A 21,214-nucleotide genomic window follows, 5' to 3' on the forward strand; every position below is an offset into this window, starting at 1 on the left:
ATCATCTGTCTAATTGATGCATCTGGGCAATCAGCTGACACAACCCTTTAACTGTTGTTTTCACCTCCACCTGCTCCTGGTGATGGTGGTGCACTAGCTAGTGATGAAAACCAAAACCTTGACATTAAAATATACCTCTGTCTCTTCCAGACCAAGACTACACCTTTATTTTCCACCAGAGATGTTCATGTTATTTTTGTCTTTAATGGGGCAGTTATTGGAGCAGAGCTGACATTTACACTGATCAGCCATAAACACTGTGAGCACAGACTGATGATATCTGGTTATCATGGCTCCTGTCAGTGGGTGGGATATATTAGGCAGCAAGTGAACATTTTGTCCTCAAAGTTGATGTTAGAAGCAGGAAAAATGGGCAGCGTGAGGATTTGAGCGACTTTGACAAGGGCCACATTGTGATGGCTAGACGACTGGGTCAGAGCATCTCCAAACCTGACCCGCGATGCACACATATGCACAGAGCGTGGTATTTAAAGATCCACACCAGACATGTACTAAGACATATATACAAATAGTCTGCTTGGAACAATTACTTGTGGGCTTTTTTGCAAAAAGTATAATTAAAATCTTTAAAAAGTAATCTCCTCCTTCTACCTCATTAGAACTTCCAGAATCTCTGAATATGCAAATGTTGTTGATTTCTAAAGTTTCCCTGCTGGACACAAGATGTCTCCTACTTCACTGTAAAGTCCATTCTCAGTGGATGTGCACTGGTGGCTTCAGGTTTCTACATCACACTGTACAAGTTGCATACTGGACCAGGACTGACTTCCTAACTATTTATGATGTCACAAATCCTGCTGGTAGGCCCCGCCCCTTCAAATCAGCTTTTCAGTGAGCAGGGAGCTTTCCACTTTCAGCAGATAAATGTGAAAACATCCTTCTAGAGTCAAACTCTGCACATCATTCAAACAGCACACTGTAGGGACAAGAAGATACACTGCTTTTTGACTTTAAGGTTTGTAGGGTTAATGTAGGGGCCTTACTGGCAATTGATATGCCCCAGGGCCCCTTACCAGGTTAATCTGGTCATGGTATCTTATGTGCAAGTTTTAGCTGAAGTGAAAACAAAAAACATATGTCTCCAGCATTCCTCTGTGTTTAAAAGATGTGTGTGCATGTACACATATTCCCTTGCATGCAAGTATGGTCAGCAGCACCTGTCACTGAAATTAGTTCCTGCGTGCCTGCTTTTACATGGACCCCTCTCGCCTCGCAAACCGACTGCCCCTGCCTCTTCCTCTCCTAGCATCCTAACTTGTGCTTTTTGGTTCACAACACAGCCATAGAATCGATACTTCTTCGATCGATACTCTTTATGTATATTGTGTACAATCAGAAAAATAAACTGTTAACAATGAGCTGAGTTTTAAAAATTTACTGGATTATTATATTGTCCATATTTATTTATTGTCTACTTATTTATTTAATCATGATCACTTTGAGTCTACATGGACCTGCAGGTCCATACAGAATGCCTTGCACAATGATTTTAAACTGTGCCCAGACTATTGATCTTTGTGTAAGGTCTCATGATTTTGACAGACACAAATTAATTGTCTGTTCTCACTCATTAAGAAGAAGGGGAAAGGGGGAAAGCTTCCATGGTATTTGTTAAAATTCCAAACGAAAAGGGCGGAGATCTGTCTCTCCCTTTGTCTCTCTCTCTCTCCCTCTCAGTCCTTCTCCCTCTCAGTCCCTCTCCCTCTCTCTCTCTCTATCTCTTGCTCCTTCCCTCTCTCTCTCTCTCTCTCTCTCTATCTCTTGCTCCTTCCCTCTCTCTCTCTCTCTCTCTCTCTCTCTCTCGCTCTCTCAGTCAGTCAGTCCTGGTTTGGACCGGGGCCGGTGTGGTGTGGAGGTCTGTCTCCTTTGTCGGTGCCACCCAGCTCACCGGCGACACGTCGCATGGAACCGAATAGAGCTCTTTTCTCTCCATAACTTCTTCTTTTTACCTTCATTCTCCTTTATTCATACTGCACAGGTTTATTCTCAAGCTTTATTCAGACCGGACCTGGACCAGCGACCCCTCACTTTGTTGGAGATGTTAATAAGCTTTTGAGGACCCATAGACTGTTTTTAAGCGTCTGGGAGGTGGACACTTATTTTCCAGTAAACCTTTATTTAGATCCGTGGGCGTTTGTTCCCTCAGCTCTGTTGGCTCCAACTACCTGATAATCAACCTGAGACTAGTTTATTCGCAGTTCACTGTCTGCTGCCTCTGTGGAGACATGTGGCGCAGATTCTCACTGCTCATTTTGTGCTGTGCGGTAAGTGGACTTAATGCTCTGGAGGCGGACAGCAGCGCGGACCCTTTGCGGGAGAAGATGCTGTTGGCCGGAGCAGCAGAGCTGGGTAACCCGGACCATGATGCTCCCTCCGCGGCCAGAGCCGAGGAGAGTGTGCGAGGAGGGGAGCAGCTGTCTCCGGGGACAGACGCTCCTGTTGTAGGTGCGGAGGGAGTCCAGCAGCCCACCAGCGAGCCTCTGGAGGAGGAGCTGGACAACCAAGAGAATGTCATCAGCCAGGTCGGTGTAATTTGAATATTTACTTAATCGCCAAACTGCATACGGAAACTCGCAGGATAATGACAAATTAGGCACAGCAAACGCACAGAACGAAGAAAAAGAAAAGAAAAGAAAGATTTCACATATTTCAAAGATTCAAAGAGGCACTCTTCAATTCGGCATTGTTCAACACACTTAAGCAGCACTTATCACAGTAAAAGAAACAGTTTTAAAATGTATTAACAGGATCAAAAGTTGTTTGAGTTGAAGGGAAGTCCTGTATGGGCCATGCTGGCTCGATATATAAGGGCCGATAAATGATCTGTCGATAATGGGAAATTTAAATTATGTTGTAATATTCTGATAGTTCTATAATAGCTGATCAATTATTAGGATATAATGATTTGTTTTGCATTTATATTTTGCCTACAGAATTTGATAGGCATCATGTTCTATGAAAGTATGTTTGTGAAGGTTTTGAAGAGTCAGAATTATTTTAGTGTTAACAATAGTGATGTCAGTTAGATTTGGTTATGTCAGAGCTATGGAATATGAACTCCTCCATCTTACACCTTAGTCCTCCTCACTACACCTTAGTCTTTCTTACCCTTAGGTGTGCATAAACTACAGGTTGTGAACTTCTCTTGAATATACAAAATATATAAAGATCAGTTGTCTTATTGTTGTTGGCCGTGAGAAGCAGGTAGTTATTGATTTGTATCGGCTTAAAAAATCCATATTCTGCGTTCCTAAAAACCAAATGATGGGAAATATTAAATTGCCTGAACTTCAACCAGTTTAATTTTCCTCTCTCAGCTAGACCTCGATTGATCTCCTTTGCTGACAGTCTCGTGTGTCAGATCACATCTCGGTAGAATACTTTCCATCCACTTCATCAAGTGAAAACCACATGAGAATTCAAAGCACTTTTTGGCCACATGTTGCTTCCTAACTGTAAACCTTAAATGTATCATTTCCAGATATGAAAATTAGATTAAGCCATTGCATTAGACACATCAGTTCTTACTTGCAAAACAAGGTATATACTTTATTTTTCCTTTAAACACAATCCAAACCCTGCAGTTTGTGAGCTCAGCTTAAATGACGTGGTAAATCAGACCCAGACCTGTGTGTATGTGTGTGTGCGCTCACACCACAGCAACGGTTTGCATCCTTCTGGTGGTTGGTTATGTAATGCCCCTCAGTGCTCCAAACCAAAAAGTGCCTGTTTGTAAATGCCTGTTGCTATCTTGTTCCCAGGCAGCTCACCACTGCTGCAGCTGCACAGCATCAATGCTGTAACTCTCTTTTCTAGTTTTCATTCAAGTATTTCTAAATATATAGTCTTATATTGAGTATCAAATACATATTTATATTAAAGTGGAATGTATTGTTTCATCTGAGCAGCCTGAGTAAGTTTAAAAAGATACAGAGAAAGAAAGAGAACAAACATTGTCCCTCTCTTACAGTTGCTGGGTGACTACGACAAAGTGAAGACTGTGTCTTCAGGGTCCGACTGTGTGTGTCGCTGCATTGTTCGACCAATCAAACGTTCTGACTGCAGCCGCATCCAAGATGGCAACCTGGCATCATCGTCCCAAGATTTTTACACTGTGGAGACGGTTACCAAGGGAACCGACTGCAAGAAGTGTGTGTGCATGGCTCCAGCTTCAGCTGTGAACCCCTGTGAGGGAGACTACAGGTTTAAAAAACTACAGGAGGCCAGCAAAGATGACATTAAGGTAGAAACCATGTGGAAACTCTGGCGCTTTCACAGTTTTTCTATTCTAGGTGAAGATTTTTTCATAATAGTTTTTCTTACATTCTGTCTTTTAACTCTCTGATTTCTGCCTGTTTAGCTTGCCACTATCATTGACCTCTTGGAAGGCTCTCTGTATGGAATGGACTTGTTAAAGCTCCACTCTGTCACCACCAAGCTGCTGACCAGGGTGGACAACATGGAGAAGGTGAACTCACACAGACACTAGATGTTAATATACTATACATTTTAGTATGATAGCAAGTGTTGGGTCAGATAACTTTGAAATTAATACAAATTACATTACAATTACACAAGTAGTAACATAATCTAATCTCAATACTTTTGAATTACTCTAAAATCAAACAATGAAAATGTTGCACCTTAATCTAACGGGATGGACACAGCTACAAATAATTGAGTTCCACGAATATTGTTTTTTCTCTTTAAACATCTCCAAATGAATGCAAATAAAATTAATTTAGCACATTCAGCATTTACACTTGGTCAAATCAAACAACATAGAATGTCATTATTTATCATTTTTTTCCGTATTGAAAACTATTGTTTGCATGGTTGTTAGCCGTCCACTGGCAATCCTATGATGCCTTGGGTATTTTAAAGACCTAATCAAAAATGTAATCTATTAATCCTTCACAACTATGTTTTTTTTCAAACGTAATCTGGGTTGTTTATTGTTACTTATTTTTTAAAATCTGATTACATAATCCAGATTTCATATAACCAGTTTCTTCCCAACACTGCATCTAGGTAACATATTATCAGAATCAGGTTTATTGCCATTATTCTTTTATATACAAGAGATTTGGCTTGTTTATAACGGTCACAATAAACATAGTAAGAGAAAACAGAAATAAATAAGTACTGCAGATTAAGAATCTTGAATATAAATTAGAAATTCACATTAAGAAATATGTAAAAATGAAAAGAGCTCTGCAGTGTTTAAAACAAAGAGGATGGAGTGTGCAAATGCAAATATTCCCTGACCAGCTGCAGTCAGGAAGAAACGGTTCCTGTGGCGTGAGGTTTTGGTCCGGATGGAGCGCTGCCTCTTGCCGGAGGGGAGTGTATCAAAGAGTTTGTGTCGGGGGTGGGAGGGGTTTGGCCGCAGTCTTTCCTGCTCCCCTCAGAGTTCTGGAGATATACAGGTCCAAGTCTTGCGTTGAGGGAATGTAACTCCAAACTCTCTTAAAAAAAACTCCTTTTCATATAGAAGAATGTGTGGTACAAAGCAAATGGAACTTTTGACTGTAGCTCCAGTCACATAATAGATACTTTACATTTTTATATTTTCATTATCAGGATCATCTGGTGATGGTAAAGACTGTAAAATACTCATACTAATCAAACCATTCAATGAACCCCTGTGCACTGTATGGAAGAATCTGCATTTGATATATTTCTCCGCTCATTTATTCAGGTTTTTGCCCCCAGTCTGTATATTCTTTAAGTAAACCACTGTGAGGTTGGACTGTTTATGTACCGTCATCCTGTCTGTGCACTCCAGGCCTTTGCTCGTAATATCACTGAGAGAGTGAGAGAGAAAGAACGTGTGAAGGAAAGAGCAAAAGAAAAGGAGAAAGAGAAGAAGACCCAGCAGAAAAAAAAGAAAACGAATGATTTGGAGCGTGCTGGACCAAAAAGTGGAGCAGCTGCCTACGCCAACAAGCAGGTACTGACTGTCTGAAAGCAAAAATATTGTTACCTCAACGGAAAACATTCTTAATAAATTAGACATGGTTTTGTCCTGTTGCAGAAGAATTATGAAGGTCAGCTGAAGAAGAACCAGCAGCAAGATGGTCTAGAACAGCAACAGCCAATCAGGAATAAGACAGGAACTCAAAAGCCAATCAAAGACAAGATAGAGCCAAAGCAGCCAATCAAAGACAAGAACAGCATGGTCATCAGGGGCGTGACCTTTTACAAGGCAGAGGAGGAGAGCTACAAAGAGGAGGAGGAGGATAACTGGAAAAGAAAGAGTAGTAAGTCTGATGTATCCTTACAACCAATAATGCTGCGTTCATTTTATGTCACATTGTGTTGAAAAACTGTTAGGACTGGATGGCAACATCCCGAAGTATTCCCCTCCTAACCTGTCAGGATGGATGTTGTTTTAACTTAGCACAATTAATTGGCTCTGCTTCTTGCAGCGCACTTGCTGTATAATAACTGAGACTAGTTTATTCGCAGTAACTGATTTTTGTTGCCACTTGGGGGCAGTGGAAATAAGCATACAACAATATATCAAATTATATTGTTTTGATTAATATATCATCATCTTAAAAGTCAATATGGAGAACTTGTTAGTAAACGAAGCATACAAAGCAACACTAGCATTCATTTGGAATGTCTGATGATTATTTGTGCCCAACTGATGCAAAACTTTGATTACCAAAGCAATATTTGTTTGTGAAAGTGAATGTGAACGGCTCATAATTAAAAAAAAGCCTTAAGTGTGCTCTATCAGGCAGATAGAACTGAAATAATTCAACATAAAATTTCTCTCTTCTTCTAACTCTTATTTTCCTTCTTTTACAGCTACCGGTACTCTAACTACAAAGGCTTCAGAGGACGTACTGATCTCTGACCAGCTCCCACATACCAGGACTTTCCCCACTAAGAGTGCAGGACCTTCACTGAGCTGGCCAGCACCCACTCAGCAACCAACAGCTCCCCCGATTACCACCCGACAAATCACAACTACAGCCAAACCAGTTCCCACCACCATCAAACCAACGGCTGAATTAACCACTAACCTACCAGCAAAAACAACCAAACTGACAACTACCACCCAACAAACTACTACTACTACTACTACTACTACTTCTATTCAGCCTACCATCATCAATCAACATACCACCTCACCCTTAGATACCAATATAGGTCCACCCAGTGATGCAGCTCCCATGGCAGACTCTCGGCCAGGACCCAAAAGTCGACTCAGCTGGACGGAGAGCCCCGCTGACCAACTAAAGACCACAAAACAGCCTGGTAGAGTTACATATAATACAGTAGTTAATCTGGTAGTGAGGGCACATATTTTAGGATTTTGTATTACTGAATAAGTGAAAAATGCTAATCCTGTTGTAGAGTCTTGACTCAGAGTCACCTCTGGTGTGTATTCTTGCAGCAGTGTGTAAGGACACAGTAGCCAGCCTCTCTGAACCAGTCCAGCAGAACTCTTACGGCCTAAGTGACGGAGCCTGGATGAGAGATGCTCGCGGCCATGGCAACGTCATCTACCTTACTAATGGTCACTATGGCAGCAACCTCCTAGAGTTCCGAGACATGGACACCTTCAAATCAGGTATAGGAGTGTGTGTTTTGTGTTTTAACAGATTTAAGCTGTAGTAGCGGGGCAGCTGTGGCTCAGTGGAAGAGCAGGTTGTCCACTAATCGGAAGGTTGTTGGTTCGATCCCAAGCTCCTTCCGCCACATGTCGAAGTATCCTTGAGCAAAATACTGAACCCCAAATTGCTCCCGTATGAATGCGTTAGTTTCTTGTTCGATGGGCTTTGCCATCGCTGAGTGAATGTGTGTGAAAGGGTGAATGTGGCACGTAGTGTAAAAGTGCTTTAAGTGGTCAGAAGACTAGAAAGGCACTCTACAAGTACAGGTCCATTTACCATTAGTAGTTCATTTAAAAAAAGAATCTTTCTTTCATATTTGCTCAAACTTTCACTGTATCCTGACATTACATGAGACAGATAATCTGTAAATAATCAGGCTCCTCTGGCTCCTCCTAGTGCTCCTAAAAGCATCCTTTAAAGTATGTTTTGCAGCTGGTGACACTGAATAAACAGTTGGCAAAAAGACTGGACAATGCTCTCTTGGCAGGCAAAAGTGGCTCAAATCAGTGCTGATATGTGACTCAGATCTGGGTTTTTTTTTCATGACAGCGTGAACAGCACAAATGTGATCCTTTTCCAATTTTGATTAGGGCCACTTTCAGATGTGGTCCTAAATCAGATACAGGTCTGACTTTTTGCAATGCAACCTCAGTGTGAGCAGTCCAATCAGAATTTATCTTACTTTTACGTCACTCTAGAACGACACTCATAACAATTCTGCACTGGTGGGAGTTACTCAGTGGTGATGGAGTCAGTGGAGGGACAGTGAGGTGTTACACATCAGAAGTATTTGGAGTGACTTTGAATAGTAACCCCTGTATCATGATATGTGTAATATTGTGTTGCCTGATTCTTGCCAATACACCGCCCTAATCACTTTAGTTTGTGGTCGAAGCTGATGTTGTCCTTAAGCACATATTAAGCCCAAATCTTGCAATGGTGGTTCTTATCTCATAAATATGCGCATCATCGGCAATTCATGCAGGTGATTGCATTTTATCATCAACATTTACTGAAGCTCCATGGAGGAGAACAGAGATAGGTAATACCAGAGAACCACTGTGTACTGCCAGCCAATTCTGAATGTTACTTGCTGGTGGGGGAACATTTAACCCCTACCAGACCTACTGAGATTCATTAATGTCCAAATATGGCTATGCTTCACCCTGCTATATATGTGTGAAGATTTTATTGGGTATTGGATCCTAAACCCAAGTTAGCCTAAGTCACTCAGGTCACATACAGTAAATTCTAAGGGGAGACAGTCAGTACAGCCTGTCTTCCTACAAACTTCCTCTTCTGGAGACATAGGCAGCTCAGCCTTATCGGGACAGCTGCACTGACATCCCAGAGATAGAGAGTTGAACTTTTGCTCTGAAAAAGACAGGCCATGACCTTCTGCTTTTAGGTTTGCAAATGACCTAATTGTGACCTGGGGAAACACTGTGTCATATTACCTTTAATCCAATCTTGTTACCCATCGACTATCTGGCACTGACCAATGTTTCAGGGCTTCTGTGTAGCTAGCGGATATGGGAAAAACAGATAACAGATATTTAAATATGATTCTATAGTAATATCCAGATGGAACTGCAGCAAATTACATTGGATAATATGTGTCTTGTTTTTCTTTTTTAGCACATATACAATATTAGGATTGGTCAGTTGAGTTCACCACCCATAAGATAACTTCAGAGACTTCACTAAGTTTCACAGTGGCAATTGTGTTTAAACATCACATAGGCTAGCAGTCAATCTTAGCATACTTCACATTCAAAGTTTAATTCTGCATTTAGTGGCCAGTGAGCTAATGCTTGTTGTGACAAGCTGACAATTACAATGTTGCGTCAACAACCAACATTGGCTAATGTTGGTTGACTAACAAAAATAATACCATCTCCACATCAGTGTGGACTTCAGTCCAAGTCTGAGGGTCCCTCTACCTTTCTGCACTACACCAGGCAGGGGTGTAAATAAAGACAGTGCAGGCAGTGTGGTTGCACTGGAATACCCCTGTGTTCAAAGAAATCAATATTAAACAAGATGCCATTTGCTATATATGTCCTCAAAAAGGCAAACTCATCTACATCATGATTTCATTCATTCGTTCATTTTGTAAAATAGTCAGTAGCAATCTGTAACAAAATGATATGCTTATTCTACATAAAGCATAAACACTATAAATAAAAAAAATAAAAAATTTAAATACTGGTAAATTAATAATTTCTTATTTTCTTTGGTATCTTTGTCATATACAGATGTGCAGTGATGATTGTTGGGTAATATGTATGTTGGTATTGTCTAATGTCAAGTCTCTATTTATTTTATCATGTGACAAGACGATATACCATAACAGCATGCCGCATTGTCACTACAGTACTTTACACCACTGGCACCATAGTTCACATCTATATCATTTTTTATTTTAGAAATGAATAAACAAAATACAAAGCACACAATATTATCATTCATTGAGGTAACAGTTACTGTGCAAAAGCCCAGTAAAATATTACTTGAAAAATATTTTCAGTAGATAATGGATGGATGGATGGATCACACCTTGATGTGCAGTCATGGTTACATTTGTTCTTACCAACTGCATGTATGTGTATGTGTTTTTTCCTGCTCAGGTCAGGCAAGTAATTCATACAAGCTGCCCTACAGTTTCACTGGAACAAGCCACGTTGTGTTTAATGGAGCTTTCTACTACAACCGCGCCTTCAGCAGGGACGTGATCAGATATGACCTGAGACACAGATACGTAGCTGCCTGGACCACACTCCATGATGCTTTACTGGAGGAGCAAGTTCACAGGACACAAACTGAAGTAAGAGCCATGGTATACTTTATGTGAGTGTGGTAACAGTATGAGGAACACTACATGATGATTTACTAGTGGAATATACACTTGGGACACTGCAAAGGGTCATAAAAGGTCAGTGAAGGGAATAAAAACACTGCAAATCACTAAAGAGTTCAAAAGGGCAAATAGTGAGGATTAGAAACAGAGATGTATTTGTTGTGTGTTTCCCTGTTCAAATCCCATGTGTATCAGAAATATGTGTGGATTTGTACAAGTTACTTTTCCCTGATAACAGTGAAAAAAATAGTTCAAGGGAATAGTTTAGTAACCGGACTGCACCAGATGGTTTGACAGAACTATCTGGGAAGTTGTTTGGACACAGGCGCATAGCTTGAAGTCCAGCTGCTTCGCAGGTTTAATAGTTCAGCATTCTTGAAAATACTTTTATTCAATGTGTTTCAGAGACTAATGATATGGGGAGCTTGTCTGCAAATGGCTGCAGTTGGGAGGTGATTAGCTTAGCATAAAGACTGGAAGCAGGGGAAATCTAGCCTGGCTAAAAGACTTATCTCTCACTCAGTCTCATTATTAGTATGTTGCATCTTGCATCTGTTTAATAAGAACAACAGAAATGTTAAAACCTTAATTTGTGGTTTTGGAGGAGTTATGTGCTGTAGTCATTTCTTTAGCCCAGGACGTCTGTGCAGCGTCTGGCTATAGATATGGCTGGTGAGTAGTAGTACAGTAGTATAGGTTTCTGTTTTTTGTTTCTGTAAATCTCACTGTAACAGTGAGTTGGAGGGTTATGACATGCACTGGGTTAGATAGTGGGTGTCTTGATGCTAAGCTAGGCTAACAACATCCTGGCTCCAGCTTAGTGCACTAAGGATATATTTCTATCCAACTGCAGATAAAATAATTACATTTAAAAATATGCTATTTTGGCTGATATGCTTCGTAGTCATATCTTTTACTAAAGTAAAAGTAGCAATACCACAGTAAAAATACTTTGTTCCAAGTAAAGGTTCTGTATTGAAAATCTTACTTAACAAAAAAAACAAAAGTATTGGCTTTAAAATAGACTTAAAGTACCAAAGTGCAGAATGGCCCATTTGATTGGATTAATGATTATTAATGCTTTCATGTGTTCATCACTTTAATTACTTCGTACTGTTGGGTAGCTTAATCTGTAATAATACATCATTAATCAAAGTCATATCATAATAGTTGATTTATATTGTATTAATAATGTGAATCTGCAAAGTAACTAGTGACTACTATCAAATAAATAATAAGTGCAGTAGAAAGTATTTGCTACTAAGTATTAAAGTAGCATAAAATGGAAATACATGGAAGGGTAAGTACCTCAAAATTGTAAATGTACTTAGTTACACTCGTCCAGTAGTTATTTTCATTTTGCCACTGATTTTCATTTTTACTTGTATCTAAGTCCTAAATATCTGTTATCAGTTTCATTGATTACTAATAATCGGTATCCGTATGTGCCCTGAAAAAACGTATCGGTTGATCCCTATTATCAAGTTAATATTGGGAGCTTGTCAGCAAACAGTTGCTTATTTACACATCCAGCAGACACAGCGTAAAAATGATCATTCATGCGTATTAAGTCTAATATTCACTCTGAGTTTAGCTCTGTTTTGGTCTCCACCAACTCTTAGGAATAAAATCTGTCTCTTTGGCTGCCAAATGCTCCACTTTCCTCACCAGCTAGTAGCTAACTTTGCCTTTCATTTGGTGCTGAGCAGGTAGTGTTTTTAGAGCTTTTTCACTGTAACATGATGTTGTATTTACCAGGTGGAGTTTGCTGTTGATGAGTCTGGCCTGTGGCTGCTCTACCCTGCTCTGGACACAGAGGGCTTTCATCAGGAAGTAATCCTGCTCATCCACCTCCGCTCCCGAGACCTGCAGCCAATACGGACCTTCCGCACGGGTCTCCGGCGTGGTCGCTACGGAAACAGCTTCCTGGTTTGCGGCGTACTTTATGCAGTGGACAGTGTGGAGCGTCACTACGCTAACGTGACATACGCCTTTGACACTCACACACTCACACACACTGTGCCGAGCCTGGCGTTCACGAACATGCACGCACACACCTCCCAGGTGGCTTACTGCCCACTAGACAAGAAACTGTACGCGTGGGACGATGGACATCAGATGATGTATGATGTCGTCTTTGCTTACTAGCACAATGAATGAATGCACAGATGGAAGAATTGATGGTTAGACTGACGGCCAGCAAGTTAGCATATCCAGCATGAGGTCAGAAGAAATAAGATAATAACTGAAAAGATTTTGTTTCTAAATGACTGTGGATCAGTCTAACTGAATGTGTTTTTATATTGACCTCAGCCTCTCACACCAAAGTGTTAACCAGCAAGAGCAGCACTTTACTCACTAGAGTAATATTTGGAAAAGGACAAAACCCCAGGGGTCGTATGAATGATTGTAAATATATGTATCGTACTCTGTTTCTCTAATTGGAAATGTTCCTATGTATACCTGTCCCTCTGCATGTTCACACTGGTGGAGAAATCACTGTGAAACTGAGCATGCATGAGTGCACACTTCCATATTTAACCATACACAGATGGTTCTAACAATGCCAGTAATTACCCTGTTAATCCCATTCTTCAAGAAAATTTGCTTCCAGCGTTAAAGTTTGTGGACACATTTTCTCACCTCAGCTTTATTTTGTGTGTGGAGGGTTCTCCTTGTGTATATTTCACATAAAACAACAGTGCTCATCAAAACGTTCTGCCTCTAATCACAGATTAGGCTTTGGTTTCTGTTATGATAAAAGTATTTGGTATATTTACTTTACTACTTTAGGGTTATTGTGAGATTCTGGAGAAGGTTTGTAAAGTCGGACTTTCATAATATCAGGGTTATTGTCTTGGCTTTGGCATTAAGACTACAAATTTAAGCCTGTGTTAATTGTTTTTTTACCTTTCAATTGAGATTTTTTAAAAATCATTTCAACTCACAGGTCCACAGACGTTCTTGTTTATAACTTCCATGCTGAAATGGAGGTGTGAATGTAGAGAGATCTGTTTTTTGTGAATTCCCTTAACTTTATGAAAGTGCAGCAGTGCAGTGTGAAGTTTCCCTTTAAGACCCCTGAACAACTTTGCTGTACCCTATAAGCCCAGATAAGTGAATTTACTTATCAGTTGAAAACTTCAGTCAATTGTTATTTTAAGTTGAATACACTAAAATCCAAATTATTTGTACTTAAAGTCTGCAGTAACAACAATTATGCAACAATTATCCTATTCAACTCAGCCTTTAAAGTTAACTTAAGTTGAGAAAACTCAATGCGTGTGTTGTTCACTAAAAAAACACAATGCAGTAGATGTACTAAATTGTTTTTATTTAAAATGACATGTTGTAGTGTTAATTCATTAATCTTGTATTCAAAACATCGAATTACATGTGCCTGTGAAGACTTATGCCACTAAAAATCAGCAGCTTTCCATAACTTCTGGTCAATAAGCTACTGTTATGATGCCAGTCAGAAATATAATAAAACCTAAACCAGAGTTGTGTCTAATATGCAGGGTTTAATTCCAGAGAATAGAAGCTGGTTCTGATAATGACTGAAGATACAGACTTTATACTTAAAGTGTTGCATCTAACATCAGTTTAATGATATTATGTTCAGTGTGGAATGAAGCAGCAGCCTATTTTCATACATGGTCAAGGTCTATACTGTATGTTTTTTTTACTGTATGTCTGCTTTGCGTGTTGCATATTTATCCTCACTCCTGTCCAATAACATTCACATTATAAGCTGTTAGTACAGGTGGGAATCAACTGTTCATCTGCCATTGAAGTTCATTTAAAACCATTTTCACACTAGCACATGCATCACCCTGCTTTGCTTGTTGAAAAAAAAGACAAGGTTGATCTCGACTGCTTTACTATAAGTTTGCCTTTTTGTTCTTTTTAATTTATAATAAAATATTTAACATAACAAACTTTCCAGTCTTTCTCCTTTTCTTTTTTTTTCCTTCTGTCTCCTCAGCCTGTCCTGTTCATGTCCAGCCTGCGGTGGACATTATTCCTGGGGTTGATTTAGTTTTCCTGGAAGCATGCGGAGCCACTGGAAGGATCCCAGGGTGGAAAATAAGCCCCAGCCAGATGCTGGTGAACCTCGGACAGGGAATGCTCAGGACACAGAGCAGACCCTCTACATGTTAGAGAGGCTCACGTAGACTGGTGCTTGATAAGACGTAATCACGGAGAACCTTGGCTTACAGTCTGGTCTGGTTTGGTTCAGCACAGTCCAGTTCACATTTATAACAATGACACATTTTGAAAGCAGGCGAGCACATAGGGAGTATATATCTCTGCTTCATGGACTAGTTTACAGGCCCTTTGCTCCAGTCCTGCAGCCTCTGACACGTGGTTGCTAATTGACTCTCCAGAGAACCAAACCTGACACAGACACACACACACACACACACACACACACACACACAATATTATTTGCTGTGGCTGACTGTGGCTCCTTATCTTAATGTTTCAATCTTACATGCACTGTGAGTGTGCAGCAGCTGCAAATAATGAGATTCACGTAAAGTAGGACAAAAGAAATATTTTTTGATGAATTTTCAAACAAAACAATTCCAAAAAACGACAACATAAACAAGATATTGATTACATATGCATGAATTACAGCAGGAATGTTCCAGTAAAGCTGAGCTGACATCAAAAGTTATATAACTGACATATTTATGTGGTGGTGTCTGTGTGTGAGTGTGTGTTTGTGTTTGTGTATGAGAGAGAGTGTGTCTGTGTCTGTGTCTGTGTGTGTGTGTGTGTGTGTGTGTGTGTGTGTGTGTGTGTGTGTGTGGTAAGTGACCACCTAGCAGGATGCAGAAGAAAGGCCCCCATTCACATCAACTGCATACTCAAAAAGACTCACCAAGCTGTATGAATGTATGTGTGTATGTATGTTTGTGTGTGTGTGTGTGTGTGTGTGTGTGTGTGTGTGTGTGTGTGTGTGTGTGTGTTCTGTACAGTGTCAGTCTTCAAACCACTTGGTCTGAATGTCTGAAAAGCATGGGGACCACACACACACACATGCATACACACGTGAAAACACATGCTAAGGATGCTATCTGTCCAAGTTCACAGAGCAAAGCATCTGGTTTAGAACACACACACACACACACACACACACACACACACACACACACACACACACACACACACACACACACACACTGTACTGCATAATCTCTGGTTTAAAGATAGCAGCGGTATCTGCATACACATTCCTGACTGCCACTGAGCTACAAATTGTACAAAGAAAGAAAAATAAATATAGAGAGAGAGGAGAAAAGAGAGAGGTTATCGTGGAGATCGAGACCTTTGGTTCATAAATACACTCACTCACAGGTCATTTGTGTTTAACTATAGAAGGAGATGTGGACGGAGTGAGAGGAGGTGGGAGAAAGTAAGCTAAACAGACGTCTGTGGAAAGGGACCAAAGAAAAGAAAAAACGGTGGATGAAAATAGGCCGTGGAGAAGACACGTAGACATTAAATGGCAGAGGTGACAGGAAAGGTGGGGGAATGAAGAACAAATGAGATTATAAAAGTCAGAATTCAGAGTGAGACCACAGGGAACAATGCAAAGGTGGAGAGGTGAAAGTCAGGAATAAAATGGGAAGCAGTTAAAAAGGTATAGACATTTCCTAAAACAGCTGGGCACTGTAGTTTTTATCAAACACTAGTCAGACAGGAGGAAATAGTGCACTTACTGGGGACTATTTCCAGCAGTGGATTGATCCACATTTGGTGCTCTAGTGAGTATTTGGGGCAGCAGTAGTACACACCCAGTAGTTGTTGGTAGATAATTTCAGTGTTGGTTTTGGTATTGTCATGAGATTTGTTGATGACAAAAAAATGAGAGAATAACAAGTAACCAAATTGTAAAAGAAGCATGGCAGCTTTTAAACAGTCTCAGTGCTGGAATATTCCACTGTTTATAAACAACACTGATGAAGCAAAACACAAGCAGAGGCTGCTGCTGTCCCTGCCACAGGGCTTCAGCAGCCTCTGATCAACTTTTCCTACATGTGCACTGTTTCTGTGAGCAGGAACTGCTCTATTGCTGCCAAGGGAGCTGCTGCACACTGGATGATGGACAGGTTCCTCTGATTTATGTGCATCTTTTATCTGAACAGGATGACATGTGCCTGTGAATACTTTAGAGCTGCTCAAAAAACAGCAGTAACAGTGTGTTTTTTATTTTTGTCGTAGCTTCAAAATGTTCACTGTAAACCATTTCCTTGAATATTTACAGTACGTTACTGGCAGCACGGTTGCTAGCAAGTTGCTGTATTTAGATTTCTAATAAATTACTGTAACTGTACTGTAATGCAATGTACACTATAGAAAAGAATGCTGTATTACTACAAAACACGATTTTACTGTATTTTTACAGAATTTAGTAATTTGGTCTATTTCTTCTGTATTTTATTATATTGTACTGTGATATTTCCAGTTATATTAATATTGATATACTACTGCTAATTTTAATAATTACACATAACTATTATAATTACTATTACTACTAATAATTATATATATGAAATCTCTATTTACTAATATTGTAATATTACTATATAAAAATATACTGTAAAATATTCCTGCTTGATATAAATTACCCACAATGCACTATAAACTAAGGTATTTTACTGTAACGAAGAAATTTGGTATTGTACAGTAGGTCTTTACAGTACTGTGCTTTAAAATTTAAAGAGACATCTAACAGTGTTTGTTTGGCCACTCCAAGAGGCAGATAATGAACACAATAAATCAGACTTTTATGTGCTAAAAACATGAAATGATCATTTTAGATACCTTTGGCCCTCAGGGTCAAACCTAATTCGTGTCTTAAGTTGACATGCAACCAGTGAAAAGCAGCCAAAACCTGTGTGATGTGAGATGTTGAAGCTGGCTGTAGATCTCTGGAGCAGCGGGGCTAGTGCAGGTGGCTGAGGCAGACACAGGTGATATAATAGTCGAGGCATGGTGGAATATAAAAGCACGGATAATTTCCCTCAAGTGATTTTGTTTGGTCGTTGAACATGATGCCAAGATTCTTCACTGTGGATTTCACATTTGGAGCAACCAAAACGCATCCAATCCAAGGCTCTCATCATTCCCATAACTCCACTGATAACAGCAGAGACATCCTGCAGTCTTCACTGATGCAGTTCATCATTCTGTGTGATGTACATTTATGTTGGACCCGTGGGGAGGAGCAGTCACTTGTGCATATTACTGGGACAGAAAGAGGAAGTAAACCATAGATAAGAACATTTTAGAACATTTTGGAACATACTGCCATTTTTTTGTTGTTTCTCTTGACTGCATGATGCAGTACGTAGAGCAGAGAGCCAGGAAGTGAAAGCCCTGAAGTCTTGTCTCTGAACTTAAGAGGGATTAGACAGCATGACTGGAACAGAAAAGAGAAAGAAACAACACCAGCTGAGGGTCTCTTCTTCATTATTATTATTTTTATTGTGCAATAAGGTGGTTAAAAACAGCAGAGACTACTATGTATGTTAAAAAAGTACTCATTGCGCTCTTATAACCAGTGTTACTGAAAAACAGTAATAAGTTACAGTTACTTCTCTCAAAAGTAACTGAATTACTTTGGGATGAGGGTTGATGGGACCAAGATGGGATTTGTATGGTCGTCTACCTACAGAGCTCTAGTCGATACTGTGTCGTCTCATATATTTACTCAGTGGTCAGGTTCATGCTCCTAAAAAGTGGTGGACATAATATTTTTGGTGGTTTGTCTTCAGCTCATCTTCAGTTGTGTCCCAGACTTAACTCTCTCCTTTCTAACTGCACACCCACAAATATATATATTTTTTTCAAACTTGTGGCCGACAAGCCAACGCAGAAGTGCCAAAAACTGCAGTTCCTCAAGCGGCCACCTGGGGCTGGCCTCAGAAGTGATTCACAAGGCCCCATATCAAAATGCCCAACTTTACAGCACAAATAAACACGTTTACAGCCTGGTACTAAAAAAACAGGTCTCTATAGCTAGCTTCCCAACTCATGACAACTGTATGGTGGGTGAATTTTTATATAACTCACGCCTCAAAATATATATTAAGACTTATAGTTTCACAGGCAGCTGTTTCCAGTAACCAGGCTTCAATCAGCCCGCCTCAGCTCCACCTTTAATGCAACGCTTTTTACATGTGCATTAGTACTCCCCTACACCTGGAAACCTACTTTGGTGTGTAAAATGGAGTTTTTTTTAAAACTACTCTCAGGTGGCCATATGAACACTGAAACAGGTTCTACATGCTGTAACCATTCTTCCTGTGCATACTGAACATTAACAGATCCCTCCCTAATCAGTCCCTCCAGATCTTTGCTGGCTTTTTGTGTAATTGTTGCGATCGCAACTTTGCAACTTCCTGGAGGGTGTGTCTAATGCACCTCCAGTGTGATGGAGGTCTACAGTCCTTATTCTGGGATAAAAATACGTTCCAAAGTTTATCTGAAGCTTTTGTAGTCTGAGTTAGGCAAATAAAAATGGTATCTTCCAAAGTTACAGTCATCTCTGTGTTTCTTTTCTGTTGTGTCTTTCCACCACAACTCTGTACGGGGAAACACAAACTGGGAATTTTTTAATTTAAAAGACATCATGAGTTTGAATATTTCACTCAGTGTAAGCATCATGTAGCTTCAATGCAGTGCTGGAAAAAGCTGGTATAAAATATATACACTATAAAAAAAAGTTTACAGGGTTTTCCCCATTTATTTTACTTTTTTTAAATACATAGACATATTAATACAATTACAAAATAGCCTGTGAATTTACATGTCGAATGTGAATCATAAAATGAATGTTTATTTAAGCGAAGTTTCCTTTTTTCATATCAAAAGAGCCTAAATACATTTGCAAATCTATAAAAAGATTAAACTGATAATACTGTTCATACATTTCTAAAATTATGTAAAATTAGTGACAGTTAATAGTAATTAAAGTCAGATTTCTTTGTTAATTGACAGATATCTTGTATAATTATGGAAAAAAATGTTGAATAAATGTTTTTATCAATGTATAAGCATTGGTAAACAGGAATAATTACTGTAATTTCACATTTTATTTTACAGTTCTATAACGTTAAATAAATAATAAGAACAATCTAATAAAAACAGCACTCTTTTTTTAATTTAAGCCTGGTGATTTGTATTATAGCAGTGTTTGCCTGTATTTATAGGTATTTTCATTGTTTTACATTTAAAGTAAATATCTTTAATCAAACATTAAAAAGGAAAAAAAATACATACGTTTTTCTGTAAAATTAAAGCTAAAAAGCTGCCCTAGCTGCTGGAATATTACTGTTTTATTTTTACAATATTTTCTTTTACAGAGTACTGTTTGTAATTGTTTCTACAACAAGAATCTTAGTGAAAACATTCAGGGGGGAAATTAATAGGTATGGGGTTATGGCGGTTTAAATAATTTTGTTTGCATATGATTTGAAATACCGAGCCCTCTGTGCTGGTGGAGAAAACGTACTACAAGGCAGAGGAGAAGTGAATGATGAAAAGAGAGCAAGCAGAGGTAAAGAGAGGAGGAAAGTGGTGGAAAATAATGGAGGGGAGAGGAAATAGGGGAGCGGAGATGAGAAGAGAAGGAGACAGGAGAGAGAGCTAATGTATCCCCCAGACACAACATCTGGTTTGTTACTCTGAACGTCTCAGACAGACAGAGAAATAAAACCCCACAACTGAAGCACTGACAGAAAAATGCTGTTGTGGTCAATAAATGATGGGAGTAACACAAAAATGACAAGCAGCTCAGGTCGCTCACAGAGATATAAAACTGTTCAGAACTGGATGAAGAGAATAAAATAGTTGGAGGCCAGAAGATCACACTTCAATCACACATAATGGAAAATCATTCAGTCTGCCATTTCCATCTGCAGCCAGTTTGAGAATATAATATAAAAGATAGAAAGACAGAAATAGCCTTTTCTGGAAAGTCAAGTTCATGCATGAATCTGCAAATACTGCACTTTTGTCTGACTCCCACAGTTGTGCTGCCAAAAGCCTTTTACATTCTTTCGAATAATGACTGAGCCCACAGCTAGTGAAAATCACCTTTCCTGTAAGTCCAATCAGGGCAGCAGATCTCTCCTGAGTGCTTTTAAAGGAGAAACCCTGTCTAGTTTTCCCGAGAGCCCAGACACAGAAACCGCAGAGTCACAGGGTCGGGGGTTTGAACGTGACTCACATCCTCCATCGTGTCACTCCTCCGCTCTCCCGCTGTCGTTCCTGTAACTCTCCATAGGATCACGTTACAGGAAGCAGGTTAATCAAAGTCATCTTGTAGTCTGGTTGCAGACAATGAGCAAAAGCTAGTGTCAGACATATACATGAAATCTCTGCTTATTCATGACGATGCTAACAAGTCCAGACTGCAGCAGGACACATCTGCTGGATTCATCTCATTCTCTCCCAACACAGTAAGGTCCTCTCCATCCTAACATCGCTGCTGCTGTTTCTGTGCAGGACAGTGAGAACAATAACTCAGTCTGCAGAGCTTCACTCTGAAAGTGATTGTTAAGTGCAGACATAACTGTGACACAAATGTGCTTTAAAGTGGTAAAAGTCATCAGACATATAAAATGATTCATGGCAGCGTAAAAGTTTTTCATTTTCAAAACCCCTCAAGAGTTACAGTCATTCA

The 21,214-nt window shown here is 39.6% G+C and overlaps 1 protein-coding gene across 1 annotated transcript; it reads left to right on the forward strand.

Moving 5' to 3' along the window:
• The first annotated feature begins 1,827 nt into the window (after positions 1-1,827).
• Positions 1,828-14,453, forward strand: olfml2bb (olfactomedin-like 2Bb). The gene is made up of 9 exons (XM_051405334.1): positions 1,828-2,543; positions 3,992-4,264; positions 4,382-4,489; positions 5,810-5,974; positions 6,059-6,284; positions 6,841-7,293; positions 7,433-7,609; positions 10,283-10,479; positions 12,271-14,453. The coding sequence occupies exons 1-9, from the start codon at positions 2,247-2,249 to the stop codon at positions 12,658-12,660; spliced, it is 2,286 nt and encodes a 761-aa protein (XP_051261294.1). The 5' UTR covers positions 1,828-2,246; the 3' UTR covers positions 12,661-14,453.
• Positions 14,454-21,214: the final 6,761 nt, after the last annotated feature.

The sequence above is a fragment of the Dicentrarchus labrax genome, unplaced genomic scaffold, assembly GCF_905237075.1.
Source record: "Dicentrarchus labrax unplaced genomic scaffold, dlabrax2021, whole genome shotgun sequence".
Classification (NCBI taxonomy): domain Eukaryota; kingdom Metazoa; phylum Chordata; class Actinopteri; family Moronidae; genus Dicentrarchus; species Dicentrarchus labrax.